Consider the following 22,764-nt stretch of genomic DNA (forward strand, 5'->3'; position numbering starts at 1 on the left):
ATATATTACAAAAAAAAGTCGAGTCCTCGACGAGTCATCGCGAGTGCGAATGCACGAGTCCGAGTCCAAGTTCGAGTCATCAGTGCTCAAGTCCAAGTCAAGTCACGAGTCTCTAAATTTAGCTAATGACTTGGACTCGAGTTCGAGTCTCGGACTCGAGTACTACAACACTGCCATACCTAGAGATTGGCATGGTTTTTATTTCAGTTAGCTTATTAGCTGGTTTGATTTGCATTGAGCTCAATCTCACTCATTCTAGTCAACTTTAGCATGTGTATGCTAAGGGTATGTAAACTTATGAGCACAACTGTACGCATGCATTAAACTGGTTACCATGTTGTAAGTTGCTTTGGTTAAAAATGAGTCAGCCAAATGTAATGTAATGTAAAAAATCTATCTGCTATCTCTCTCTCTCTGTCTCTCTCTCTCACACTTATGCACACACACACACACACACACACGCACACACACACACACACACACACACACACACACACACACACACAGATGAGAATGTAATTGTGTTGTCCCATATCTCTGCAGTGAGTTGAGGGATGGCACACACACACTCACACACACACACACAGATGAGAATGTAATTGTGTTGTCCCATGTCTCTGCAGTGAGTTAAGGGATGGCAGAAAGAGGGAAACAGGTGAGTACACATGTTTGCTTAATTTAAAATAGAATAGATTTTTATCTTTTCCTGAGAATGAATGTAAACAATCAAAACAATTACACATATTTCAAATGGTTTCTATGTCTGTCTATTTGTATATGTGGGTATAGCGAGTTCAATGTGTATGAAGAGTTTCAGTATTTCTGAATACTTTGGGGCAGATACAACATACATGTTGATGTGTAAGAATATGTTGGTGTATCAAGAAGAACTACTTGTTCATTTGTATATATTTACTTTATTATTGGTATGTATTTATTTATTTATCATTTCTAAACAGATAAGGACCTGAGGAAAATTATAGAGAATCACAAAGCCAGTCTGAAGAAGAGGTTTGAGAAAATATCTGAAGGCATCATCAAACCAGGAGCTGAGACACTCCTCAATAAGATCTACACAGAGCTCTACATCACAGATGGAGAGAGTGAAGGGGTGAATAAGGAACATGAGGTTTGGCAGGTAGAGTCAGCATCCAGATTTCAATCCACAGAAGACACACCAATCAACTGCAATGACATCTTCAAGCCCTTACCTGGACAGGAGAAGCACATCAGAACTGTGATGACCAAAGGTGTTGCTGGCATTGGAAAAACAGTCTCTGTGCAAAAGTTCATTATTGATTGGACAGATGGGTTAGCAAATCAGGATGTAGATTTTATGTTCCCCCTTCCTTTCCGCATGCTGAATTTAGTCAAGGATGATCAGTATAGCCTTCAGAGGCTCCTTCTGGACTTCCACCCTGAGCTGAAGGAGCTGATTGATGGTGAAGGATACAAAGACTGTCAGGTTGTGTTCATCTTTGATGGTTTGGATGAGAGTCGGTTGACTCTGGATCTTGAACAGAACAGGAATTTGTCTGATGTGAAACAAACATCATCAGTGGATGTTCTGATGACGAGCCTTATTCAAGGCACTTTACTTTCCTCTGCACTCATCTGGATAACCTCACGACCAGCAGCAGCCAGTCAGATTCCTGCTCAGTACATTGACCAGGTGACAGAGGTACGAGGATTCAATGACCCACAGAAGGAAGAATACTTCAGGAAGAGAATCAGTGATGAGAGTCAGGCCAACAGAATCATCTCACACATTCAGAAATCCAGAAGTCTCCACATCATGTGCCACATTCCAGTCTTCTGTTGGATTGCAGCTACTGTACTTCAACAGATGCTGGAAAAGAAAAACATCAAAGACATTCCCAAAACACTGACTGAGATGTTCATACAATTCTTGCTGATCCAGACAACTCGAAATGATCAGAAATATCAAGAAGGACAAGAAACAGATAAGAAGAGGCTCTTGGGATCACAGAAAAAAATACTACTGAAGCTGACAGAACTGGCTTTCAAGAATCTAGAGAATGGCAACCTCATGTTTTATGAGGAAGACCTGAGAGAGTGTTGCATTGATGTCAGTGAAGCCTCGGTGTACTCTGGCATGTGCACTGAGATCTTCAAGGAAGAATCTGTGTTTCACCAGAGGAAGGTCTACTGCTTTGTGCATCTGAGTGTCCAGGAGTTTCTGGCAGCTGTGTTTGTGTTTCACTCATATTTAGCTAAGAACCTTGAGGCATTGAAATCCCTCATCAGTGATGAGCGTAGAGATGAACTCAATCCATCAATTTTATCTTCTCTTCAATCAGTACTAGGACTAAAAGACAACTTACATGTTTTACTTAAGAGTGCAGTTGATAAGGCTTTGGAGAGCCAGAACGGACACCTGGATCTCTTCCTTCGCTTCCTCGTGGGCATTTCTGTGAAGAGCAATCACAGACTTCTTCAAGGTCTACTGAGCAAAACACACAACAGCTCTGATAGTATTAAGGAAACATGTCAGTACATGAAGAAGCTCAACAGAGAAGGTCTCTCTCCTGAACGATGCATCAATCTTTTCCACTGCTTGCTTGAAATGAATGATGATTCCATGCACAAAGAAATTCAGACATACTTGTCATCTCCAAAGAACATCAAACAGGAGTTGTCTCCTGCCCACTGTTCAGCACTGGCCCACATACTTCTGATGTCTGAGGAGGTGCTGGATGAGTTTGACCTGAAGAAATACAACACATCAGATGAGGGACGCAGGAGACTGCTCCCAGCTGTGAGGTGCTGCAGAAAGGCATGGTGAGTTTCTGATGGAGAGACTGTGTTAACTATAGTGACTAAATATAATGTTGCAGTCACTGCTGCCAACTGCTGATGTAGCCCGACAGTACAAAACATTAAGATACCTCGATTCAAAAGTAAAGGTTATCCTATCCACCCTATGATGGTTGACCAGCTGAAGGTATGTTTTCGCTAGCTTACCCAGCTTACGATGGTAATTAACTGGTTTTGCTTATCGTACCATCTCAAGCTGGTAATTTGAAGTATAATATATATAAGTATAAGTATATATACTCTTTTGATCCCGTGAGGGAAATTTGGTCTCTGCATTTATCCCAATCTGTGAATTAGTGAAACACACTCAGCACACAGTGAACACACAGTGAGGTGAAGCACACACTAATCCCGGCACAGTGAGCTGCCTGCATCAACAGGGGCGCTCGGGGAGCAGTGAGGGGTTGGGTGCCTTGCTCAAGGGCACTTCAGCCGTGCCTACTGGTCGGGGTTCAAACCGGCAACCCTCCGGTTACAGGTCCGAAGTGCTAATCAGTAGGCCACGGCTGCTCCCCGGCTGCCCACATTATTGGTCTGTAAATTGTCTTACATTTGTGTCAGTCAATATTTGTCATGAGATATCTTTGAATTTGTAGTACCATGGCTATGTGTTTTGTGCATACTATAGTTAGCTAAGTTATGCTAGCTGTCGTTGGTATTTCCAGAGAATGTCTAATAAGAATTTGCACTCTCGGGAAACTTCCTTCCTCTGGTTCCATGTGGGGGCACTCGCGTGCGAGTGCAGAATGAATGGATGTCAATGACGCTATACCCCTCAAAATCCACTCAGGATTTACATTTTTGTCTAGTAATCTGAATGTTGCATTCGAAAGGGGAGGCAAAGAAAATATATACTGCTGAATATTATATTTTTTAAAGTCGCTTATAAAGCCTTTCAAAAATGTCAATGATGTCATTCATAAGCAGAACGCTAACGTGTTATGGGCAACGATGACCCAACCTGTAAGAAATCAAGGAAAGGATATTCAAATATTCATTAGTTTAACTTTTGTCCTATAATCCATATTGAACTTGCAGAAATTACAATACAATCTGTGATTTGTCAACGACAATCAGGTTTTCACCTGACAAATTTAGCCGTCTAGCTCCATAGACCTCCATTCATTTTGCACTCGCCCACGATCACCCCCAGTGGAACTCTGGTGAAACTGCAACCAAATTCGGTACAATGGGGCTTAATAGGGTTTGAACAGGCTCTCCGAAGATGGGCTCTGGTATTCCGAAGGCTAATTACTAGCAATCCCTTTGTGTTGAAGCTGTGTCGTTAGCAGAATTAGCTAATTGTGTTGTATTGCATATGTAATGTTATGTGAAATGCATATGTATCTTTTTCTGTATTCTTGTACAGTTGTATCATGTAAATAATGATGTGTTAGAAGAAGCATTGTTGTAAACGTCAGTAAACACAAGAAGTCAACTCTTTTTTATTTATTGGAAAGCTTCTGACTAACACACAATGTTTACAAGGACACTTTTATTCCAATTAGATGTTATCTAGCGGTCTAGTTCTACCTGCTAATAACACAGTACGAGGGCAGCATAGTGTGTATGTGTGTGTGTAGGGATAGTGTGTATGTGAATGATCGGTGTAGCATACTGTCATTATAGGGGAATACTATCTCTTGAGTATGTTGATTTAATGGGCCTCTGTTTAAACAGTATCCCTTCCATTTATCCATCTCTGTAATATTTTATCTTTTCTCATGTTGTTGTGCAGGCTTGCTGAATGCAAACTCTCAGAGAACTCCTGGAAAATTGTGACTACTGTTCTACAGTCACCAAACTCCCTGATAGAGCTGGACCTAAGTCACAATGACCTGAGAGATTCTGGAGTTCAGCTTCTCTCTATGGGACTGTTTAGTCCCCACTGCAAACTGCAGACATTAAGGTTGGTGTAAGGCCATGCATTTACTGACATTTATTTGTATTTGTTTGTTTACTTAATTTGTATAGTTAGCGATACACTACAGTGACAGGTAAATTAAAAATATTAATTATAAAAAAGGACCATTTATCTATCTCTGTAATGTTTTATCTTTTCTTATGTTGTTTTGAAGACTTGCGGAATGCAAACTCTCAGAGAACTCCTGGAAAATTGTGACTACTGTTCTACAGTCACCAAACTCCCTGATAGAGCTGGACCTAAGTCAAAATGACCTGAGAGATTCTGGAGTTCAGCTTCTCTCTATGGGACTGTTTAGTCCCCACTGCAAACTGCAGACATTAAGGTTGGTGTAAAGCAATGCATTTACTAATATTTATTTGTGTTTGTGGTAACACTTTATTTTAATGTGTCGCTGTTACAGTGTACCTACCTAATTAGGTACAGTGGTACAACCTGTGTAACAACATGTACTATCAGGTACTATCATTGTACTTGCATTATGTATTTGTGGGTACCTACATATAGTTGTTACATTGTAATACTGAGTGCTTTTACAAAACTTTGCCAATTTGCCTAAATTTTTATCAGAGGCAAAGAGCTGACCTGAGACCTGCTGGATGGGGTAAATCGGGTCATGATAGATTTGATATACAAAGCATGCTTAGCTCCAGTCAAGGCCTCATTGTCTTCAGTGTACAGTCTTCTGCTACAACCTTGTTACTCTTTGATACAGTGGAATAAACTGGAACAGGTCTTGTCTTGGAAAAGGTCTACTAATTCACATGGTGTAACAGCAGACACGTTTCAACACATCAATTACAGGATGCATAACATCATTGACAGGATGTTTATATGTAGATGTAAGTACTTAACTGGTACACTTTATTTTAATGGGTTTATTCCACTGTATCAAAAGAGTAATAAATGTGTACCAACACAGTTGATACATGTACTACAGTATGTAGGGTAATGGCAGACATGTTCCAAGACACCAATGACACAACATACATGTAATATGTAATTGTAAGTACTTAACTGGTACACTTCATTTTAATGGGTTTATGCCACTGTATCAAAGAGAAATATGTGTGTACCAACACAGTTGATATATGTACTATGTAGTGAATTAGTAGACCTGTTCCAAGACATCGAAGACATAACATACATGTCATATGTACATGTAAGTAATTAACTGGTACACTTAATAGGTTTATTCCACTGTATCAAAGAGTAACAAGGTTGTAGCAGCACAGCTGTTACATGTACACTGAAGACAATGAGGCCTTGACTGGAGCTAAGAATGCTTTGTATATCAAATCTATTATGACCAGATTTACCCCATCCAGCAGGTCTCAGGTCAGCTCTTTGCCTCTGATGAAAATGTAGGCAAATTGGCAAAGTTTTGTAAAAGCACTCAGTATTACAATGTAACAACTATATGTAGGTACCCACAAATACATAATGCAAGTACAACGATAGTACCTGATAGTACATGTTGTTACACAGGTTGTACCACTGTACCTAATTAGGTAGGTACACTGTAACAGCGACACATTAAAATAAAGTGTTACCGTATTTCTTTGTTTACTTAATTTGTATAGTTAGCGATACACTACAGTGACAGGTAAATTAAAAATATTAATTATAAAAAAGGGCCATTTATCTATCTCTGTAATGTTTTATCTTTTCTTATGTTGTTTTGAAGACTTGCGGAATGCAAACTCTCAGAGAACTCCTGTGAAATTGTGGCTACTGTTCTACAGTCACCAAACTCCCTGATAGAGCTGGACCTAAGTCACAATGACCTGAGAGATTCTGGAGTTCAGCTTCTCTCTATGGGACTGTTTAGTCCCCACTGCAAACTGCAGACATTAAGGTTGGTGTAAAGCAATGCATTTACTAATATTTATTTGTGTTTGTGGTAACACTTTATTTTAATGTGTCGCTGTTACAGTGTACCTACCTAATTAGGTACAGTGGTACAACCTGTGTAACAACATGTACTATCAGGTACTATCATTGTACTTGCATTATGTATTTGTGGGTACCTACATATAGTTGTTACATTGTAATACTGAGTGCTTTTACAAAACTTTGCCAATTTGCCTAAATTTTTATCAGAGGCAAAGAGCTGACCTGAGACCTGCTGGATGGGGTAAATCGGGTCATGATAGATTTGATATACAAAGCATGCTTAGCTCCAGTCAAGGCCTCATTGTCTTCAGTGTACAGTCTTCTGCTACAACCTTGTTACTCTTTGATACAGTGGAATAAACTGGAACAGGTCTTGTCTTGGAAAAGGTCTACTAATTCACATGGTGTAACAGCAGACACGTTTCAACACATCAATTACAGGATGCATAACATCATTGACAGGATGTTTATATGTAGATGTAAGTACTTAACTGGTACACTTTATTTTAATGGGTTTATTCCACTGTATCAAAAGAGTAATAAATGTGTACCAACACAGTTGATACATGTACTACAGTATGTAGGGTAATGGCAGACATGTTCCAAGACACCAATGACACAACATACATGTAATATGTAATTGTAAGTACTTAACTGGTACACTTCATTTTAATGGGTTTATGCCACTGTATCAAAGAGAAATAAGTGTGTACCAACACAGTTGATATATGTACTATGTAGTGAATTAGTAGACCTGTTCCAAGACATCGAAGACATAACATACATGTCATATGTACATGTAAGTAATTAACTGGTACACTTAATAGGTTTATTCCACTGTATCAAAGAGTAACAAGGTTGTAGCAGCACAGCTGTTACATGTACACTGAAGACAATGAGGCCTTGATTGGAGCTAAGAATGCTTTGTATATCAAATCTATTATGACCAGATTTACCCCATCCAGCAGGTCTCAGGTCAGCTCTTTGCCTCTGATGAAAATGTAGGCAAATTGGCAAAGTTTTGTAAAAGCACTCAGTATTACAATGTAACAACTATATGTAGGTACCCACAAATACATAATGCAAGTACAACGATAGTACCTGATAGTACATGTTGTTACACAGGTTGTACCACTGTACCTAATTAGGTAGGTACACTGTAACAGCGACACATTAAAATAAAGTGTTACCGTATTTCTTTGTTTACTTAATTTGTATAGTTAGCGATACACTACAGTGACAGGTAAATTAAAAATATTCATTATAAAAAAGGACCATTTATCTATCTCTGTAATGTTTTATCTTTTCTTATGTTGTTTTGAAGACTTGCGGAATGCAAACTCTCAGAGAACTCCTGGAAAATTGTTGCTACTGTTCTACAGTCACCAAACTCCCTGATAGAGCTGGACCTGAGTCACAATGACCTGAGAGATTCTGGAGTTCAGCTTCTCTCTATGGGACTGTTTAGTCCCCACTGCAAACTGCAGACATTAAGGTTGGTGTAAAGCAATGCATTTACTAATATTTATTTGTGTTTGTGGTAACACTTTATTTTAATGTGTCGCTGTTACAGTGTACCTACCTAATTAGGTACAGTGGTACAACCTGTGTAACAACATGTACTATCAGGTACTATCATTGTACTTGCATTATGTATTTTGTGGGTACCTACATATAGTTGTTACATTGTAATACTGAGTGCTTTTACAAAACTTTGCCAATTTGCCTAAATTTTTATCAGAGGCAAAGAGCTGACCTGAGACCTGCTGGATGGGGTATATCGGGTCATGATAGATTTGATATACAAAGCATGCTTAGCTCCAGTCAAGGCCTCATTGTCTTCAGTGTACAGTCTTCTGCTACAACCTTGTTACTCTTTGATACAGTGGAATAAACTGGAACAGGTCTTGTTTTGGAAAAGGTCTACTAATTCACATGGTGTAACAGCAGACACGTTTCAACACATCAATTACAGGATGCATAACATCATTGACAGGATGTTTATATGTAGATGTAAATACTTAACTGGTACACTTTATTTTAATGGGTTTATTCCACTGTATCAAAAGAGTAATAAATGTGTACCAACACAGTTGATACATGTACTACAGTATGTAGGGTAATGGCAGACATGTTCCAAGACACCAATGACACAACATACATGTAATATGTAATTGTAAGTACTTAACTGGTACACTTCATTTTAATGGGTTTATGCCACTGTATCAAAGAGAAATAAGTGTGTACCAACACAGTTGATATATGTACTATGTAGTGAATTAGTAGACCTGTTCCAAGACATCGAAGACATAACATACATGTCATATGTACATGTAAGTAATTAACTGGTACACTTAATAGGTTTATTCCACTGTATCAAAGAGTAACAAGGTTGTAGCAGCACAGCTGTTACATGTACACTGAAGACAATGAGGCCTTGACTGGAGCTAAGAATGCTTTGTATATCAAATCTATTATGACCAGATTTACCCCATCCAGCAGGTCTCAGGTCAGCTCTTTGCCTCTGATGAAAATGTAGGCAAATTGGCAAAGTTTTGTAAAAGCACTCAGTATTACAATGTAACAACTATATGTAGGTACCCACAAATACATAATGCAAGTACAACGATAGTACCTGATAGTACATGTTGTTACACAGGTTGTACCACTGTACCTAATTAGGTAGGTACACTGTAACAGCGACACATTAAAATAAAGTGTTACCGTATTTCTTTGTTTACTTAATTTGTATAGTTAGCGATACACTACAGTGACAGGTAAATTAAAAATATTCATTATAAAAAAGGACCATTTATCTATCTCTGTAATGTTTTATCTTTTCTTATGTTGTTTTGAAGACTTGCGGAATGCAAACTCTCAGAGAACTCCTGGAAAATTGTTGCTACTGTTCTACAGTCACCAAACTCCCTGATAGAGCTGGACCTGAGTCACAATGACCTGAGAGATTCTGGAGTTCAGCTTCTCTCTATGGGACTGTTTAGTCCCCACTGCAAACTGCAGACATTAAGGTTGGTGTAAGGCCATGCATTTACTAATATTTATTTGTATTTGTTTGTTTACTTAATTTTTATAGTTAGTGATCAGTGTTGCCACAGTTACCTTGAAAAAGTAATCTGATTACTGATTAGTCCTTTAAAAAGTAACTTAGTTACTTTACTGATTACTTGATTTTAAAAGTAACTAAGTTAGATTACAAGTTACTTTATTTGTTACTTTCAGCAGCTGCCGACAACACCCCCACCGCCTCAACATAAAAATTATAACCGGTTTTGCCAATTCTCACTATACTGGAAGTGCATTTTACCTAACCTACTTAATTTTTGTAGTTAGTGATACACTACAATGTCAGGGAAATTAGAAATATTCATTATAAAAAGAGTAATTGAACTATATGAAAATTGTAAGAACTATATAAGACACTGCCATTGTATTGCCATAGATAAGCCGATACCAGTCAACAAGGCAAATATTGGCTGATGCCGATGCTAGGCCATTATATATTGTTCATTGCACCCCTACAATTTAGCCATATTACATATTGTACTACATCTTAGTGAAACAGTTCAGATTTGTGTGTGTGTGTGTGTGTGTGTGTGTGTGTGTGTGAATGATCTATGCCACACTCTAAAACCTCACAGCTATCATTACTTCAAATGTTTAGTAAGTATAACACAGTTTTTGTGTTTTGTTGAGATTACTTGCCTAAAATGAGTGTAATTTAATGTTGAGGTGGAAAAGTAAATTTAAATCAAGTGAACTAGTTGGTTCACTTGGAAGTTAGTTGGTTAACCTTACTTACTTTTAAAAAGCATGCAAACCGATGAAATTGAGCCTTCAAATTACTGACTAATCTGAAATAGTAATTGCAAGTTGTGTAAATAAATGCTTACTTAGTGTAGTGCACTTACACTACTGAGAATTCCTATTTCACCTAACTAGGTAATTACAAGTAAAGCATACTGTTTTTTTTATTAAACACAAGACAGTATTCCAGATTAGTCTGTAATTTCATGGCAATCGATTTGCATGCTTTTCAAAGGTTTAAAGGTGTAACATTAGCCTGAAAATTCAGAAAGACTAAGGGTCACGAATAATGAAACTGGCCCAACTCGAGGGGCAGCACCAAGCATACATTTGAAAATCTCTCTGCACGCAATTGGAAAACACTACAACCAGTGTTTACTGACTGATTCCGGACATCGACGCAATTGGATAACACTGCGACCAATGTTTACTGACTGATTCGTTGCAGCGCTGTTGTCATCTGTTTAGCTCACCTTTGGCCCACCTGTATCAGATACACCGATGTGATTAGTTCCTCAGGATGCAAGTGGTAAAAGTAATGTGTATCATTACTCATTGCCAGAGTCTCTTGCATAGACAATTTAAATTGTGACAATGCTCGCGAGGACTCTGGACTTCCAGGGTAGTGTAACATCGCTTAGAGCACCCTAACTAACTTTACAGTGTAGCAAAAGACTCCTAAGACTAGCCATTAATAATAACATATCATATTTCAACATTATGACATATTTTGGGGTACACAGGCCTGTGTGTGAAAAATGTCAGGTGCACCCTTATTGTGAAACTACTCAATTCAAGTTTATACTGAATTGATTGTTTACTTTTCCACTAGCCCGGTTAAAACCAGACCCTTCTCAGTCGTAACTGAGAGTGGGTCTGGGGAAGGTTCGTTCACAGCCCATTTCCAAAGGGCGTTCCCAAACGGACGCCAATCAAAATGCCTCGGACGCAATAAGAGGGGCCAAAAAACAATCACAGCAACGAAAGAGACAGAGTGACGGAAACACACAATTTGCAACACTGTCTGGTTGTAGGGAGAAGCAGGGAGAATTAACCACGTTTTAATTAAACATTTACAAAGACATCGTGCCACACTGAAAACTAATATTTTGTCACAAGCAATTTGCCCTCTGTCAAAAACAATTGCATTTTCCAGCTCTGAACAAAACCCGTTCACCCGTTCACGAGCATTTTGTTTCATTATGCCGGAATTGTTTCAAGGCAAACACTGAAGTGTAGCATTCGAGTTATGCTCGCATAGCACACCAATTCAAAAGTAGCCTATGTGTTTTCTGTCGGCTACATGTCCAGCTACTGTAGGCCTATAAATGAACAGAATATCAAACCGTTTTCAGTAGCCTACCACTGTTGCAGAAATCACATAGGTATCCCTTACACAGGCGCGGATCAATGCATAGGCTAGATGTAACCAGGGTTCTAAATTAATACCCGCCAACCCGCCAAATGCGGGTTAAAATTCATTTTGGCGGGTGTTAATAAAAACTTACTAGCCAGTTTGGCCGGTGATGCATGAGGCATTACATGCATGATACATAAGGCTCTGTTTTCGGTCAAATATCCCCCGGCAGTACTTCCTACATTTCACATGACCACTGTGCTGTAATGCTACGTTGGCTGCACGCAGTTTGCAGTGAAACCAGCGCGAGAGACCATGGAAACGAACGGAGCGTCTACCAGAAAACACAAGGAATTAGAAGAACGAACGGAGCCAGAGCAGGGAGGATAGACTGAAAGAGGAGGGAGTTAGCCAGTAAAGTAAAGTAAGAAGTACCTAACACATGTACATAACACAAATGCATAATGCATTACGAAATATTAACGCAATTAACGCATTGTGTTTAACTATTTCCTTTGTGGGGGGCTGATGTCATGTAACGGAGGCCGCAAAACCTGAAGCAGCAAGATCGTTTATTTGATTGTCTATGGAGTTAGCTGAAGATGGAACGTGAGGAGCTTGTAGGCGAAAATTTTCAGTTTTAAAAAGGTAGCCTGATCAGTTATCACCACCACCACACACATCACGCACTGTGCGTAGGGCATCAAGAGACAGAGGAGGGACCCACATTTAGCCAATAAATAGTAGCTGTACTGCAAACTGTTTTTCACTCTTGTTAGAGAAAGTATACAATGTCAACATGCACCAACAGCATGTTACATAAAGATGATACTTTTCGGGTCCTCTCTATAAAGATCCAACTTGAACATAGACCCTATGCTACTCCATTTAATTGAGAATGAGTCTGAGTGTGGAGGAGAGGGAGAGAAAACGAGTGGCAGGTTCTAGCTGGCTTGTCATTGTTGATGATAATTGATATCTCCTTTTTATTAAGTTAAGATTAAACTAAATGTGGCAGTGGTTGGTACAGACTGATGGGGGCGAGAATAGGAATGAAGCAGGGGATGAGGATATCAACAGAGAAATAGATAGATAGAGATCCCAAACATGAAATGAAGTGAAGTGCACTTTCTATGTATATAGAATTCATGCCAACAATGTTAATACAATGACCAAATGCGTTCAGTGACACTCATCTCATAAACTCATAATTCTCTTATTTTCACCGGAAAAAAAATGGCTAATAGAAATTCTGATTGGCTAGTAACTTTAGAAAGTTACCAGCCACATTGGCTGGTGATCAAAAAAGTTAATTTAGAACCCTGGATGTAACCTGCGTTGTGTTGAACCTGCGCGATCCAGCCCTGCACACGCCCGGACTCGAACCCGCGAACAGCAGCACCCCGGATCGGGAGGCGAGCGCGCTAACAATTGAGCCAATAGCCCAGGCTACTGGCTCGCATGCCAGCAGCACTCTTGAGGCGTCTTGGAGTGAGGTTTACCAACATTCCACAAGCACAGCTAAGCTAGCTGGCATCCGTTACATAGACATGGCTGCAGCCTAGGGGCCCCGTGTGTGTGTGTGTGTGTGTGTGTGTGTGTGTGTGTGCAAGCGCGGATCAATGCATAGGCTAGACATGGCTGCAGCCTAGGGGCCCCACGTGTGTGTGTATGTGTGTGTGTGTGTGTGTGCAGGCGCGGATCAATGCATAGGCTAGATATGGCTGCAGCCTAGGGGCCCCACGTGTGTGTGTGTGTGTGTGTGTGTGTGTGTGTGTGTGTGTGTGTGTGTGTGTGTGTGCAGGCGCGGATCAATGCATAGGCTAGATATGGCTGCAGCTTAGGGGCCCCACGTGTTCCAGACAGCCAGGGGGCCCCATTGCCCATAAAAAAATAAATAATGTCGTGGTGGAAGGTCATCAAATCGGCCAGTAGATAAGTAGAAAATTTAGCTCACGACTTCAAGAAAAATCACCAATAAAACTTAAGCTAAAGCATAAAAGAGCTTTCAAGCAGGCAGAATTCGATGCAAAAATGGTTTTATTGATGCTAGCAGCAGTACCAACAGCAATAAACCGTGTAATCGAGTGTATCTCGAGAAGGCACTCCCGAACAAAGGTAGAACTCTCCTACTTATACCCCTCCACAATGCTGACACAACACTACCCCGAACTCACAGATGGCGTTATGAAAGGATCGTTGTTCGCTCTTATCTTCGCAAGTCAGCAATATTGGTACGAACTTTTCACCTTAAGTTTACAGAAAGTTCAGGGGTGTACAGTATAGAGTGATCTCAGGTCATACATTGTGCATGGGTTAAATATCGTTCGCCCCCCCTGCACTCTCCTACTGGTTGTTATGAGTAGAGCTCCCCTGTGTACGCGTTATCTTGCCGCTTCAAGGCCGACTTTGGTTTCTTCAAAAGGCCTAGGCTAAGGCAGCATGAGACACAGTGCAACAAAATGAGACACAGGGCAGCAAACAGAGACATCGGGATACAGAGTGCACATTCTGGTAGGATGGCTTCGTTATGTTATTAGAAATAGTTAAACTTGTTATTTAAAAAGTTATAAAAGGTTATTATATAAGAATGATGTCTGGGTATTACTTGATTGTCATTTGAGGTTATATAAATACATGTTTTACCGTTTAAACACTCTTTGTCTCATCATGATGTTTACAGACATTAGTGATAATTTTATACCACAATAATTCATTCAAATTCACATGAGAGAATAAAACTTAAACGTCATTGGCCCAAAATTAATATTTAAAGTAGCAAGGCGCTGATTGGGTGAATATGCGGAGTTCACGGTCAAATTAGGTTTTAAAAATATGCGTCATTCATAGGCCTAGGCTACAGTTCGTTTAGACTCCTTTAGAAAATGTCAGAAAGAAGATATGAGAGCAGGGCTCAAAAGCGAAAGGCTCTAGTGTAATCTCTAAAGAACAGCGAGACCAACATATCCTGCAAAAAAAGGCTGCTGCCGCGTTTGAGTAGCCTAAAACACATGAGAAAAACATAGAGAACTGTCACGCAAGGGATGCTAAACCACATAATCACAATATCGCCTTATTCTAAACAAAGTTGAAAGTTTAGAATAAGCACCCTAACTATATTTTAACCTATATTTTACTATTTATGTGTGAAAAAGGGGATTTTAGTTTTGATATAAAAAAATTGTTAAGTCGCATGTTGAGGATATATTGTTAGTACTTCCTATTTCTACCGAGAGGTACCTCTGTGACCACCACCACCTGTCCGCTACCTGTGGGTGGTCAAAATTCAGAATTTAGGCCATATGGCAACAACATGCAAATATGGGCCTTTTTGTGTCTATTCAAATGAATGGTACCATAGGATTACAATAGGGTTACCCGTCTCTCTGTGTGTACGGTATGGATTTGCACACTTTCTGAAGGGGAGGGCTCTTTGACTACGCAGTCTCACTACAGTTGAATTATGTCCTCTGACTGCAATAGAACCCTATGAATTTGGGAAATGAAAGTCATCTAAATGAAATAAAGTCATCTAAATGATGACATTATTTAATATAAACATTGTTTTTTTTTAAAAAACAATTATGTCCCTAAAGGAAGGCTATTTATTTTCCAAGACGGACTGCTCTATGACAATATTACCATGATATTATCACTTTATTGGCCAAAATACAGTTGAAATTGTATTATGTTAGGTTTATAACTAGATATATCAGAGCATAACTTATGCACGCTTAACTTAGTTCATTTCTTTATTTCATTTGTAATGAAATAAAAAAAAAATCACATGATCAGTAGCCTAATAAGACAATAAATAAATAAATAAATAAATAAACAGGTTCCTCTTCAGGTTTGATGTCAAATAGTAGACTAACGTTTAAGGTGCAGACAGGGATTTCACAGAAAGTCTTGTTTTTTTGTGTTTATGTTTAAATTTATTAGCAGATGGTGCTTGGTTTAGAATTTAACAGCACCGCTACTGGAGAAAAAATCTAGGGGAAACACTGTATGAATATATAAATTAAAACTTAACAAGAATTTAACTGAATTTTACAACCATACAATATAGGCCTATGTATAATTAGATTGTATTACATTTGTGCTACACATAAGGTAACATATGCACTAACGCCTCATTCACACCAGATACGTGGTGTGTGTGTTCCGTGGCATGGTTGTGTGTGTGTGTGTGTGATTTCAGACATTGGTGGAGCTAGGGGGTGGCTTCGGGGGCTCAAGCCCCGAATCTTTTTTCAAAAGCCCCGAATCTTTTTTTTTTTTGTATGTTTTCAATTTCCAACGATTCTAATTTCTAATTTAACTTCCCCTTGGTTTCTATATAAATGTTACAAAATGTAGGCTACTGAGCAAATAGGACATCCCTTATTTTCAAAGCCCAATGTTGAGATTTACCTGTTGTCAGTTGAGTTCGTTCAATTAATTTCTTGTAGGCTAGTAGCCTAGGCAAATATGAAACGGAGACGTAACGTGGCTACCGGCGGGATTTTGAATTTGCATGTTTAATGCATTTTAGGGCAAACAATACCATGAGATTGATGTGTTCTCCATTTGAGGAACGTAATCAATTGCGGACGTGCACAGACAGCTCAGACACAGAGTGTAGGCCTAGGTTAGGCTACTTTCACTTTCTAGAGTGCGCATTAATTACGTAAAAGATGCTTCATAGTACCAAAACAACGATCAAACATTATCAAATGTATCATGACGTGTTGTCACAAAGACTTACTCCAATTAGAAAATCGAAAACCAAAATCATGTAAGTGTATGTCTCATTGACGCCTGTAGACCTATAAGGAAAATGCGATTTCAGTTTGTAAAATGTATCTCTATAGACCCCTCTTAAAAGACCCAAAGTGCCAGTCAGATATACCTTGAGTCTCACATTTTTAAAGTCTCCATGTGTCCATTAGTTTACACAGAATTCACTAGAAGTCATTATTTAAGGGGTTATTTTTCAAAATGTTCTGTCGGGGGTGCATGCCCCCGGACCCCCCTAGCCTTCCGTGTGTGGCACTGCTGGCTAAGCCCCCAATGTTTCAAATGTCTGGCTCCGCCCCTGATTTCAGACTGTCAGGTACAGTCGGTGTCTTGCTACGGGTACCAGTAAGTGCAGTGTCAAGTTTGACGTTGTTTGGATAAGAAATGCAAAATATATAGTTAAATATATTGGTATGAGAAGCACACGTTGGGCTTCTCTGCTCTACTCTAGCCACTCCCCCTCTCACACAGCACAGTGCAGGACCAGAGACAGAGAGGATATGGGCACAGCATGGGTCAAGTTGTTTGGATGATCATCATGTCTGACGTCAACAATAAAGATTCCCTGTATGCAGTTTGCTTCTATATCATTAAGCTATTCAATAGGTATAGCCTTACATCAAAGCTTTAGGCTTATGTCATTTCGATCAGCTACAGACAATGAGTGGCAGACAGAGCGTGTCACTTACGCTAGAGCAGGTGAGCCTATTTTGATTTTTTTGGCAGGTGAGCCTATTGTGATTTCACAAAACGTTGGCGACCCCAATCATTTACATGTTGCGCGAGAGAGTGCAACTCATCTCTGCTGTAACATCCAGACGAGAGCGGTTCTTTAACTTTAGTTTTGCTATTTTATTTTGAACATTGATCCAAGTTTATTTTTACTTAGCTAGATTATAATACAGGATCCGTTACGTAACTTGAATATCATGGGGTTTTATTTATTTTTTTATTTAATTTTACAAAAAATTTAACTTTACAAAAGGCATAAATCATCAACTGAACTCAAAATAGTTAACTGAAATCATTATAACATTGCATGACAAAATACGAGACACATGTACTTGGAAGTCTAAAAAAAACATGGTTTATCCCAGACCTCCTAAGTCGACCCACTTACAACTTACATTACATTATGCAATTGCCAATTCATTATGCAATTCAAATGGCAATTCATTTTGCAATTCATATTTGCAATCACAGGGGGGGCGCTATTTATTTTCCATTTGAATAAAATGCCTTAGATGGCAAAACGTTTTGCCCAAAATAATCCAAAAATGTTTTCAGGCTGGCATTGTCAGTTTTGCCAAATATGTTTTCAAAATGCAATCCTATATTGCACTTTGAATATTAAATTGCAAAACGAATTGACAGTTAAATGATGAAACTGAATATTGAAAATTGAAATGCAAAATTAATTGACATTTGAATTTTGAGACTGAAGTACCATGGCAAAATGGAATGCAATTCAATCCATGTTTATTCTATTTTTAACCAAAATTATTCAAATTGATTTTAGGATTGCATTGTCACTTTGCAGATTAAAATACAATTTGTTGGAAATGATTGCAAATTGCAATATTACATTGCATAATGAATTGGCAATTGCATAATGTAATGTCTTTTAGAATTGCAGATTGCATTCTCAATCTCATTTGAATTATGCAACATATATGCTTCCATACATTAGGTGTGTTAATACCCAGGTCACACTGTTCCTTACTGCTAGATGGCTTATAGTTGCCTCACTTTTAGTAATAATTTAACTAGCAACTATTCTACTCCGTTACATCATATATTATCCATATACATTATATTATATTACTATTACTATTTTATATATTTGTTTTCTCCTATTAATCCTTTCCTCTCTTTTTATCTGAATGTAATGTAATCTGGCGCGAGAGATACAGTCAGTTCGTTACTATCACGTCACTCTTGGAATATATACTGCAGCGCAGCCGCAGCCGTTAAAGTCAGTTCAACAGGAGTCAGCGAGTAGTCAACAGCTCTGCTGTGCCTCATTTTGCTGTTAACGTTAAGACTTCAAGAAAATTCGTGAACCTTTTCGCCAGGTAGGCATCTGAACTCGTTTTCCTTTACTTTCAGTACTTTTTAAGTTCTTGGGCTAATCAATACATGAGTTATTCCGGAAAACTGGGGAAAGGATGTTGGAGCTAATTAACAGCTAACGTTAACATGCTAGTTTCTAGTCGACCATCTGGTGTTAATTTTAGAAGCTAGACTGATTAGAAAAGTTACCTTTGTAATATATGTAACTTGTTAATACTTCTATGTTTTATCCATTTTTTGAAGTGTTTTGTTTTTAATGGCATTGTATACGGTTTGCCTCTGTGAATGTTGTCTAATGTTAGTGTTTCACATAAAAAAGCAAGGTTAACGTTAACGTTAGTTCAACAAGAGTAAACCACAGCAAGTCGTCAATAATTCGTCTGTGCTTCGCTTTGCTGTTAAGACTTTAAGAAAATTATTTAATCTTCTTGCCAGGCTTTGAGGAATTGTATCAGAGGGTAGCACTAGCTAACGTTAACGTTAGATCTGCTGTTTTTAAGTCTGATGCCCAACGACCAACGTCCCGCTTTGTTGTTTGAGTCTGTGGGGATCCAACGGCTGCGGCTCGAGTCCCAACCAGTGTTGCCAGATGCCAGCAAGGTTTTCCAGCCCAAAGCCTCGTCAAAAACCGCAAGAATGCACAAAAAACCGCCCAAATTTGCTTTTGCTTGTTTTTCATTTAAACACATTGAAATCATTAACAAGCTTTAAAATTACCCATTTTTCGACTTAGCCTATCCAATTTCAGAAACAATATTCAATCAAATGAACGCAAAAGTAGGCTACACGGACCTCAGTCAGACTATTCTTCTGTAAGCTTATGTTACGGAAAATAATGCAATAAACGTAGACTAATGAGTCTGTTTGTGTCAATAGACGCTTGGAACAAAAGCATTCAGTAGGCTAGCCTAACATAAAAACATTGAGTGGATATATGAAAATACAAAATAGCCTAACGCACAACATTTCAATTATTTATAATAGCAACTTGACATGCATATTCATGTATAACATTAGATGAAAATCGCACTGATTATAGAACAGGGGTGTCGACTCTTTGCAGAGGCAGTGCGTTCATAACTGGTGGGCCAACTCTAGGCTACACAAAAAATATTTTCATAGGCCTACCCCAAATGTAGGCTAAAGGCTTGAGTTAAACTTGAGTCTGACACCTGTGATTTAGAACAATTAATTAATACATAGGCGCTATCTATTCCCTGAGACAGGCAGTTAGGCCTAGAGTTTTCATGAAAATCGCGCTGAACATAGGCTATTTAGGACAGTGTCAGTGCGCTCTTTGCAGAAGCAGTGCGTTCATGCATGGCAACTCTATGCACGCAAAAAATATTTTCATAAGCCATATATAGGCTAAAGGCAAACTTGAGTTTGAAACCTGTAATTTAGAACAATTAGTAGGCCTACCTGACAGGCAGTTTAACCTAGAGTTTTCATGAAAGTCGCATTGAACGGACAGGGGTGTCAGTGCGCTCATGCAGAAGCAGAACGTTCATGCATGGCGGGCCATCTCTACACAAAAAACATAGGCCTATGGCCTAGGCCCTTCGTGAAAATTGCTTTGAGCAATTGTTATTAGGCCTAAAAATAATTAAAAAGTTCTAGTAGGCTTTGTCAAACTTCCTCAACAACTGTCGGGCTGGACAGAACGTGGGCCGTAGTCCTATGTCAAGCCATTCGCGCAAGACCTGTGCGCACATCCATCAACCCTGAAAGAAGGGGTAAGTCCATCCTGTCTCGTAGGTAATCTATCAGCAGTGTGCACCCTCATGAAGAGATTGACTGTAATGAGAAAATGATCTCTGCCCACTTTGGCATATTGATATTGTCAGTCAGCTAGCTAAATTTGAAAACCCCGCGAGCTGTGTGTTTGAAGGGCGGTCTGCGCCGCAGTAGGGGAGAACCGGACTGAAACACTTTTTAATTAAACGTAATTTACAAAGACATCGTAAAACAATGAAAAAGCTAATATTTTGTCACAAGCAACCTACATCTGTCCTCTGTCAAATACAGTTGCATTTTCAGCTCTGAACAAAACCATTCAGGAGTTATTTAAGGAGAAATCGAACGTGCGTTTTGTTTCATTCGTCCCTCCTGGCCGGGATAAAGGAAACGACATGGGGGACGAAAGAAACATACAGCTTAAACTTCCCACAACTTCAATTTTTGACAACATCATGAATGGTACTTAATATGTGTTATTTTAGATAAATTACCTCTGGGCTTTACTGTCTGCTATGAATATCTAACAACTAATTGGCGTCATTGTGAAGCGCATATATCGCGGTTATGGAAATACCATGCTACCATTTATAGCTAGAATGCATGTTTCGATACATAAGGTGACGTGAGCTGAGAGTGTCTGTTGTGAGTTTAGGGGGCACGTCAGCCAGAGGGTGTGTGAGTGAGAGACTGCTGCCTGCTGACCAGAGAGGGTTGCTGGAAGAAGGGTCTGAAGTGCCTGTGTTTCGGCTACAAAAACCCACCGAACTGATCCGAAACCAGCCCAATTTTTATACACCCGCCCAAACCCATTTTTGCCCGCAAAATAGATTGCAAAACCGCCCAATTGGGCGGGAAACCGCCCAATCTGGCAACCCTGGCCCCAACCTCTCAATCGGAACTCCTGGTTGTCCTCGCTCCAGAAACTTCGGTAAAGTTAGACAGAAATTGGCAGATTCGCAAGATTCGCGTTTTGCGGTTCAATAAATCATAGGAGAAACGTTTTCATTGCATAATAGAGAGTTCTATCTAACCGTAGCAAGGTACAACAAGCTACAACCCGGTTTTCACCCGAAAGAACCATGGACATATGTGGATAAATAAAACGCATCCCTGTGAGCATTCTGCTTTCAGCCGAGCGTCTAGGGACCGTCTACAAAGGGCAAAACCGAAAGTGGATACAAATAAATTTAAATAGCTTCACTGTTATTGAGCCTAGTGCTTCCAAAATCATAGCACACAGCTAGTGCTTCCCTAGCAACACACTACACCTGCCAATTACGGGAAAAACGGACTCACCCTATTTATAATATATTTTTATTTGGGGTAAAATTCAATAGCTTCATTGTCATTGAGCCCAGTGCTTCCAAAATCACAACACACATCTAGGGCCTCCCAAGCAACATACTACAGCAGCTAATTATGGAAAAATGGACTAGCCCTATTTATAATATATTTTTAATGGGGGGGAAATTCAATACCTTCACTGTTATTGAGCCTAGTACTTCCAAAATCACAACACACATATAGGGCCTCACTAGCAACATACTACACTTGCTAATTAGGGAAAAAATTACTTGCCCTTTTTATAATATATTTTTTATGGGGGGAAAATTCAATAGCTTCACTGTTATTGAGCCTACTGCTTCCAACATCACAACACACATATAGGGCCTCAGTGGCAACATACTACACCTGCTAATTAGGGGAAAATGGACTTGCCCTATTTATAATATATTTTTAATGGGGGACAAATTCAATAGCTTCGCTGTTATTGAGCCTACTCCTTCAAAAATCACAACACACATCTAGGGCCTCCCAAGCAACATACTACACCTGCTAATTAGGGAAAAGATTACTTGCCCTATTTAAAACATATTTTAATTGGGGAAAAATTCAATAACTGCGCTGTTATTGAGCCTAGTACTTCCAAAATCACTCCACACATCTAGGGCCTCACTAGCAACATACTACAGCAGCTAATTATGGAAAAATGGACTCGCCCTATTTATAATATATTTTTATTTGAACATTTTAAATAGCTTGAGTATTTTTGAGTCTTGCACTTCCAAAGTCACTCCAGACATCTAGGGTCTCCCTATCGTGCTACACCTGCTACCTGCTAAATTCTTGATCAGCCTATCTTTCATTAATCTTTATTGAAGAAAAAGTCAAGGCAAGCAGCAAGGCCATCCAGTGAGAAAGCCAGACCTGGCATGTTAGAGCTGGGCTGTCACAATAAAGAGACTATAGATGTGTGTAGTACAACCGTAGGAAGACCCTTGATGTGAAGAAGGATTGTGGAAGCGCTAGACTCAATAACAGTGAAGCCATT

At 39.2% G+C, this 22,764-nt stretch overlaps 1 protein-coding gene across 1 annotated transcript in view; it reads left to right on the forward strand.

The window, feature by feature from the left end:
- The first annotated feature begins 334 nt into the window (after positions 1-334).
- LOC143115090 (NACHT, LRR and PYD domains-containing protein 12-like) overlaps positions 335-22,764 on the forward strand; it is a 44,140-nt gene continuing 21,710 nt past the window's right edge. Inside the window, exons 1-8 of the mRNA XM_076277000.1 lie at positions 335-339; positions 624-655; positions 960-2,802; positions 4,577-4,747; positions 4,917-5,087; positions 6,450-6,620; positions 7,983-8,153; positions 9,517-9,687. Of these exons, the coding sequence (XP_076133115.1) occupies positions 335-339; positions 624-655; positions 960-2,802; positions 4,577-4,747; positions 4,917-5,087; positions 6,450-6,620; positions 7,983-8,153; positions 9,517-9,687 (2,735 nt within the window). The remainder of the gene's footprint in view (positions 340-623; positions 656-959; positions 2,803-4,576; positions 4,748-4,916; positions 5,088-6,449; positions 6,621-7,982; positions 8,154-9,516; positions 9,688-22,764) is intronic.

Source organism: Alosa pseudoharengus, unplaced genomic scaffold (assembly GCF_046254945.1).
Source record: "Alosa pseudoharengus isolate Yale_2024_CS ecotype anadromous, Long Island Sound unplaced genomic scaffold, YU_APseudo_1.1 YU_APseudo_1.1_scf_1, whole genome shotgun sequence".
NCBI classification, from domain to species: Eukaryota; Metazoa; Chordata; class Actinopteri; order Clupeiformes; family Clupeidae; genus Alosa; species Alosa pseudoharengus.